Source organism: Hylobates moloch, unplaced genomic scaffold (assembly GCF_009828535.3).
Source record: "Hylobates moloch isolate HMO894 unplaced genomic scaffold, HMol_V3 SCAFFOLD_7, whole genome shotgun sequence".
NCBI lineage: Eukaryota > Metazoa > Chordata > Mammalia > Primates > Hylobatidae > Hylobates > Hylobates moloch.
The window spans coordinates 85,087,793-85,096,059 of record NW_026652282.1 but is presented as its reverse complement, the minus strand read 5'-3'; the positions used below and the strand labels follow the sequence as shown (position 1 = coordinate 85,096,059).

The 8,267-nt window shown below is 49.1% G+C and overlaps 1 protein-coding gene across 5 annotated transcripts in view; it reads right to left on the bottom strand.

The window, feature by feature from the left end:
* Positions 1-1,162: 1,162 nt before the first annotated feature.
* GPRASP2 (G protein-coupled receptor associated sorting protein 2) overlaps positions 1,163-8,267 on the bottom strand; it is a 112,953-nt gene continuing 105,848 nt past the window's right edge. Inside the window, exons 1-3 of one of the 5 annotated variants that reach the window (XM_058441290.1) lie at positions 5,651-5,961; positions 4,598-4,674; positions 1,163-4,455 (exon numbers count right to left, since the gene is read on the bottom strand). In XM_058441290.1, the coding sequence (XP_058297273.1) occupies positions 1,513-3,993 (2,481 nt within the window). In that variant the 5' untranslated portion in view covers positions 3,994-4,455; positions 4,598-4,674; positions 5,651-5,961 and the 3' untranslated portion in view covers positions 1,163-1,512. Of the gene's footprint in view, positions 4,456-4,597; positions 5,628-5,650; positions 5,962-8,267 lie in introns of those variants that run through there. The other 4 variants (XM_032757324.2, XM_032757325.2, XM_032757323.2 and 1 more) reach the window with 4 other exon arrangements.

Genomic DNA, 8,267 nt, shown 5'->3' with positions numbered 1-8,267 from the left:
CCCAAAGGGCTGGGATTACAGGTGTGAGCCACTGTGCCCAGCCAATTTTAATTTTTATCTTGAAAACATTTTATAAAAAGCTAGTCTTTCTGATAGCTCATTCATTTACAACTTTTCTAAATGATATTATCTCTAACCGTTTTTTAACACTTATAGTTTATTCATTTATATAATTGTGTCCTTTCCGGCATGCTCATCTATAACTCAAGGCACAAGATGTAAGCATATTAATTTTTAAATTTGTCTTATTAATGTTTGTATCTCCCCAACGCCTGTCTCTAAGCATTTTTTAACATGGTATATATTTTATTCCAGACTGTGTTTAGAAATTCATATTGAAATTGCATAGGAATTGTGTACATTTACAGATGTTTTAAAAATGGAATCTAATTTTCCATACATGATGTCACATTCTGTGTTTCACCAAATATAAAATAATTAATGTCCTTTTGTGTCAATAAACCTATCCATACATAATCATTTCAATGGCTGCATGGTATTTCCTTAACACTTTCCTTTGTCTAGGAATATAAAGGAAATCATATACCCCACTCCATTTAATTGTGCTATCCTACTCTTTCAGCCTTTAGGTGGCATTGAAGTAACACCTGTACTTTGAATCGTTAAATATGCAGATTTGGCTTATTCTGTTCCCCAAATCGGCCTCTTCCCAACTTTCTAACTGCATTTCTCATCAAACTCCTTTTACTTGTTTCAGGCAGACTGGGTTCATCCATGCTACCAGAACAGATTATTCAATTACACACTTTTCTTCAAACCACCACTACCCACTTCCAAGAGCAACCTAATGATTTGTCTTATCCTACCCTTAGGCAAGTCCCAGGGCTAAGATGGTAATTTAAATGGGTCCTATAAGAAGTATTAATTTTAGGTTGCTTGTTGGGAAGGCTCATAATTGGACAAACAGGCGGGCATGTTGTCTTGCTCTCCTATCCTGACCAATTTGTTCTGTCCTGACCAATTTAAGTGGGTCCCTCTTCTCGGAAGCATTCCTCAAGTATCAGAGCCCACAATAATCTCTCCCTTCTTAACTCAAGAACAGAATTTTCTAATGAGCGCATGTTTGTCAGACTAATAATTCCTATGTTTGTAAGTGCACACGATTTATCTGTACATGGTTCTTAAACTGAAGAAGGGTCACTTATGCCAATTTTAACATAGAACTTTATTGAAAACACAGACTCAAATAGAGAACCATATATTTAAACAACGAATAGCAGGGTAGTTTACTTAGGTGATACAGTTCATTGAAAGCTTCATACTGAAAAATATTGCAATCTGGACAGCAAGACAAATATCAACAAATGTGTTTTCAGTTTTGATATTCATTTGGCATCCACAAAATGATCCAGCTCAAAACAAGAGTTTGACAAAGTTAACATCAGCATTAAAAAATGTAAGTTACAACAAAAAAACAGACTGTGAACACCAAAGCACTACTCAGGGCTCTTTGGGAACATAAGGCTGATCATCGGCAGGTGGTTAATCATATTAACTTTGCTGTCCCACCTCAGAATCATTTTGATTGTCTATTTGGGCTTGTAGTTGCTTAGCTAACTCCTCAAATTCACGAAATGCAGAAATAAGCGGCTCAAGACTGAAATCATCATCAATTAAGGACATCTTTCCACTTTTTATAATGTTACTGATATTCTGAAACATTTTAATAACAATTTGAATATTATCATTTGTCTCTTCTATGTTAAAGAGACCCACAAATATTGAAAGAGCTTTGGCACTGAATAGTTTTTTTGCCACAGCAGGATTTTCAGACAAATTCAATAGCATTTTCAGAACGTGAAACTTTGTTCTCGCATTGGCTGTGGTTAACAAGGAGAGAAACCCAGACATATAGTTGGCAATCAGTGTGTGATAGTCAATAGTCATAGTGAGGTGTCTAAGCATCCTTATTCCAGTCAGCTGCTCAAGGGAATCCACACTATGTGCAAGGGTTTCCTCACACACTTGACATATGAATGTCTCAATCATGTTTAGATTTGGGTAAGGTGGAGCCATGTGAATCATATTTTCCAAAAAACTTGTCCTAACTCTAGAGGATGGATAATTAAGCAAGGTTTCAATAAGTGAGACAACACCTGAATCTCGAATGAAATCTCGGGTAAATTGAGAAGCACTTCTCATACCCATTGCAATTTTAGATATTTCATGAATAAATGGATCCCGAATTTTGTCCATTAATAAAAGGAGTTCTTCAAACTCTTCAGAACCAATTTTCAGCTCACATTGTATGCAGCTGCAGGACCAACTCTCAGACTCTGCACTCTCCCTGGCCCTAAGATGCTCTCGAATTTCCTGGACTGACCGGTAGGAAGGATCATACTGAAATGTGAACTCAGGACTAGGCTGATCAGGCTGAAGCAAAGATTCCTGCTCTTCTCCTTCCGGGCTAAGTTCCAGGTTCTTGGGCTTTGCCTCAAGCATTTCAGAAGCCTCTTGGGGAATTCTAAAGGGGCTTGTGGATCGGAAGCCAACCCCATGAAAAAGACCAGGTTTGAATTCAACAGTGACCTCGTCCCAGGTTTGGGGCCTGGAGGATGCATTAAGCTCCTCAGCTGCATCTCTAAACCTATCAGTGACCTTGTACACAGGACAGGGATTTAGGTCAAAGCAGACCTCATCTCTGTCCCAGAACCAGGACCCAAATATGGCCTCTTCTTCAGACTCCGGCTTGGCCTCTTCTCTGGCCACAGCCCCCAAACTGGACTTTTCCTCAGCCCAGTACGCGGATCCGCCAATGGCCCCCTCCTCAGTTCCTGGCTCAGATTCACAGATTGCTGAAGCTCCACCCTCCAAACTGGCCTCTTTTTCTGCCCAGAACCAGGACCCAATAATGACTTCCTCCTCAAACCTGGGTTCTTGTTTGACCCTATCACTGTCAACATCTTTCTGGGCCCTGGGTTTCAAGGAGGTATTAGGATCTTCTTTGTCTCTGCACCTGAATCTACTATTGGCCTCTTCTCCAGGCAAAACCCAGGACTGCTTATAGAACTCATCTTCAGACTCGGATTCAAAACAATCTTCTCTATTTGTCCTGAGCTTAGACCTGATATTTGCCTCCTCCCTGACTCTGGGCCTAAACAAGTTATTGGTATTTTCTCCAGCCCAGAAGGAGAATGGGTTGCCGGCCTCATCCTCAGATCCAGACCAAGAATCAACACAGGCTTCTTGCTTGGATCTGGGCCTGGACCTGGGATTAGTCTGATGTTTAGCCCTGTGCCTGGACCTGGTATTGGACTCTTCCCTGGGCCATGATCTGACACTTGTCTCTTCTCCAGCCCAGAAAGAAGATGCTGTAGAGGTCTCATCTGCTGACCAGAACCCAGACTCATTAGAGGCCTCCTCTCTGGCCCTGGGCCTGGAATAGCACCAAGACCCCATATTAGTCTCCTCCCCTGGTCCAAACCAGGGCTGGATTCCTTTCTGACCCTGGGTGCCAGGAAAGGTTTCAGCATCCCGATCGACTAGTTCTCTATCCATAGACAGGCCCTTAGATTTAGTAACTGATCCAGACTCAGCAGTGGCCAGTGGCCAGGCAATGGCATTAGTCTGGGACACTCCTTCTGCCTGTGACACTGCTTCAGTCCCAAATTCACTCTGGGCCCACACCTGGGCTTCATCCTTGGGCCTTGCTCCAGGGATTGCCTTGGCATCAGTTTTAGAACGAGCACCACCTACTGCCCTGGCATCGGTTTTGGGCCTGGCCCCTGCCATTCCTTGAGCCTCCGTTTTGGGTCTTGCACCACCCATTGCTTGGGCCTCAGTTTTGGGCCTTGCCACAGGAACAGACTTGGTCTCAGTTTTGGGCCTTGCCCCAGTAGTTGCCTGGGTCCTAACCTTGGGTCTGACCACCAGAGGGACATCATTTTCTCTCTCAGCCCCAGCGATAACCTCTTCCCCAGCCTTCTTTTCAGGCTTGGCCTGGGCACTAGGCTCAATCTCTGCCCCAGTCATGGTACAAGTTACAAAGAAAGTCAGGTAATATACTCCGCCCCCAGTCTAAACCCCAACCACAGATCCGTCACAAGTTTGTTTCTTCACACTCTGATCTTTAGGTGATTAAGGATATAAGCTTGGAAATAAGAGTTAGAATCAATATCCAGTCCAGTAGTCACTCAGCCTCCTTCCCAAACACAGTCTCAGTCAATAATTCAATAATACAGATAGAGTGTAGAACAGGCACAACCAAGCTAAAGGAAGACAGATATTTCCTGGATTGGTGCAGACCCGTTGAGGGTGGTTGTCAGCAGCAACTCCACCACCAGCAGAGCAGCCACTGGAGGTGGATCTAGGGAGAGAGAATGAAATGAGGCTTGGAGTCTCTTCCAATTGTACGAGACGTATGCAGTGCGACTGACGTTGAATGCTAGGTGGGACAGCTGGGCTTTGAGAAAGTCCCTCTGGACCGGCTGCCTCCTACAAAACAGGTCCAATAATGGTGGGAAAGTGTGTCAGCAATGGGAGGGGCCAAGAAGCCCCCAGATTGGACCCTAATCACTCCAGGACCCATGCTGGTCTCCACTACCCCACCCAAAAGTATACCCACTCTCATACCAACCTTCACTGATGTGGTGCAGTTTCCCCCTCTTTCTCTTGTTCAAGTGGTGTCAGGCCCCACAGCTACAGAAGGGGGTCCTACAGACAAGTAAATATACAGGAGAGAATGGAGTGTGAGTGCTTCGTAAGGTAGGCGGGCACTCTGGCCCCTGTGACAAATATCTGTCTTCCCATTCAAGGGTTCAATGTATCTACGGCTTCCTGTGTCCTAGTCCCTGCTCTCAGGTCTTTTCTGAGTCACAACCCAACCTACACCTATCTCGTGTCTCCTGCAAGAAATAAAAAGGATGCTGGCACTGTGCAAATCCGGCAGAATAGAAGTGGGTCTGCCACTTCTACTACAGGTGGAAGTGGATCTGCCACCTGCCATGCTCTCTCTCTCCAACTGTCCCCTGCATTGTCCTCTCCCCCTTCTCATCAACCTCCAGAGCTGTGAGCCAGTCTCCTCCTCCTTGCCTTTCTTGCGGAACTGGCTAGCCTTAAAGTAGGCCTATGGACAAACACATGAAAAAGTAAGACAGTCAGGATATGAGTGGTGGCAGAAGAGCACTTCGTAGACAGACCAACGCCAAGGATAAGAGTCCCCATATTATTGGTATCTGTCTTTCAACATTCGGGGTTTTGCTGGTAGAATATTCTCCTTTTATTTGGGCCCTGCTTCAAGGTTCCAGAGATAACAACTCCTTCTCTTGACGTCATACTCTTCCCATTACTCCCTTCTCCAATTCTGAGGATTCACCACTAGGTGCGCCACATCCCCTTGCTCTGCGCAGCATAAAATGGGGGAAGGGCGCCGCATATTCTAGAAAACAGGTTGTGAATTGGTACTTGTCAGTATATCTCCCTCATCACCCCCACCTCCAAAGCCCACCCTTTCATGCCCCCAGTTTAGGACGGTGGGGGAGGCAGGTGGGGATGGAAGGTGGGGGAAGCGCCATTAGAGAGGGGAAGATTAGGAGGTGCTCCTGGATGCCTGACCTACTCTGGTCACAGTCCCCTACCCCGATTCGGGTCCCCAATCAGTGTTTAGCGCCCAACCCCCATCCCCACACACCTCCAGAAATCCAGGCAATATTCGTGCTCCTTTATTTCAAGCCTCTCCTCTACAGATGCTCGCTGTGTCCTGTCAGAATACGCCAGACCTACCGCACAGACAGAAGACTTTGACATCAACCTGGAGCCTGTGGGAAGGGAAGGCACCGAGGACATGCGGCCCCACAGGCCCCTTTCGGGAATCGGGACCCGGAGTAGCAAACGCGGCTCACCTCCCGCGGACTGGGTACAGAGCCGGGACGCCGACCCCCGCCGGCCTCCCCGGGCGCCCCCCAGCTGCCTCCCCAGGCGCCCCCCACAACAGCTCCCGCTCCGCCATTTCTCCCGCAGGAGCCTCCCCCACAGCCCTCTCCGGGCACAGACACCGTCGAGGGCGGGGCGCGGGCGCCTGCAAAGCTGGCTGGGAAGCGGTCAGCGCGGTTCTCCTCCAAACGATCTGACGGTGCCTCCCGAGCCAGCCCCTCAGCCCTTGGCCCGGCCCGCTCCGGTCACCGCCTCCCCATCGCCAGGGGTCTCGGGCACTGCGCACCTCTCTCAAGCGCCTGGCTCCGACCGGATCGTCTCCTCGTTGCCAGGCTGTCAGGGTCCGCGGGGCAGGCTGCCTGCTGGTCCATCCTGCCGGACCATCCCCGCAACCCGGACCCCCACCTCATGCACCCGCACTTGCCTTCAGAGGCCCAGGGCCCAGGTCGTCGGCCTCCCCCTCCTCTCCTCAGCTCTCCTCTGGCTCACTTGGAGCCACTGCTTTCCCCGCGATCCGAATGGCAAAGACGCGTCCCGCCCCCCACGCCTCTGCACCAAAGTAGGCAGGGGCTGCGCAGGATGCGGCAAGAACCGCTCGCCGCTAGGGTGTCGGGAAGGGGGGCGGAGGGATACGGCGCGAAAGTGCTCGACGCCCCCCGCCCAGGCCCACCGTAGTTCCGACCCCGAGGTGGGCGGGGCCAGGATGAGCCCCAGCCTGGGCATGGGGGTTGGCACCAGGCTGCCTCAGGAGGCCCCCGCGGACCCTAACGTGGCGACCACTACCATATTTCTGTCGCTGCTGTAATATATGGGACCGGCGGGCGGCTGGGGGCCAGGGCAGGGGACAGGATCGCGAGGTCGGGAAGAGCCGCGCTGGAGGGAACAGCGGATGGATACCAAACCGCCCCGTGACGTGTCTGCAGCCCCCGCCCCAACCGCCCCCCTCACAGGGACTGCTGGGTGTCTGCCCTCTCCCTCTCCCCAGTCCCCTTACCATCCTTTGTGGACGCTGATGGGAAAGGGGGTGTCGGCACTGCAGTGTGGGAGGGGAGAGGCGATTTCAGGCCAGACAGGCCCGGGGCTCTAGGGTGGTCGTCTTGTGCGTTTCTTTCCCAGCTTCGTGGAGCCACGCAGGGGAGGAAGGTACACCGGCTCTTAAGTTAACTCCGGGGGGCTCCCATCAAGGCCTCACCACTGCCCCTCTTCTAGACCTCTAACCTTAGGAAACCAACCACTGGTCTGCACCAGACTCATTTCTTTCTGCCACACTACTCTTTCTCATTACAAATGGTGGCTCACGTTGGCATTGCACCATCCCCACACTTGCCCCCAAAAGAGGACCTTTCCCTGTCAGGACCCGCAGGAGGTCATAACAGTCCTCCCTCTTTGATGCCACCAGGTAGGGATGGTCCTGGCTCCTCTTCGATTCCCTGTCAAGTCTTCTCTTGCCATGACATTTGGCAGTGTGGAAATGTGGCTGGTATTCGAACCAGCTTGGATCTCAGCCACCTGCCACAACTACCTGCTGTGTCAGCAGTCATTCTCAGGAGAGGATCCCACCGTGCACCCCCCTCCCCGAGACAAAACAACCTGGCTCCTTTTGAATCCTTTGGCCCCCACATCCGTCCTCTACTCTTGAGCCCCTCCTTTCCCTGCTTCCTGCATGGAACAGACAGAGCAATGTGGTTAAACACAAAGTTGATGTTGTTACTGTTGTCCATTTGAAAACTCATTTAGGCGTTACCCTCATTGTGTTTGGCAGGTTAACGGTCCCCTAAAGATGTCCATGTCCTATTCTCCAGAACATGTACCATTTTATACTTCCTGACAAAGGATCATTAAGATTGCTAATCAGCTGAATTTAATTTAAGATTATGCTGGATTATCTTGGCCAATGTAATTGCAAGGGTACTTTAGATGTCGAAGAGGGAGGCAGGGACTCTATCAGATTGAAGCATCATGAGAAAGTCTACATTGGCCATTGTTGGCTTTGAAGATGGAAGGAAGCCAAGATCCAAGAAATACAGGCTGTCTCCAGAACCTGGAAAAGACAAAGAAACAGATTCTTCCCTAGAAATGACAGAGGGATAGCTCCTCTGGCAACATCTTGATTTTAGTGTAATGAAACCCTTTGCAGATTTCTGGCCTCCAGGACTATAAGATAATAATACATTTGTGTTATTTTAAGCTCTTCTATGTGTGGTAATTGGTTAAAGCAGCAGTATGAACCTAATACACTCACCATCCTGATGAAGTCTATTCCCCTTGACTTTCTTTACCCGTGGATCAGTCTCTGGGGAAGATCTATTTTGGAGCTCATGCCTCACCACTACAAACATCAATTGCCTCTTCTTTGCTTCCTAAAGGAGAGTGAT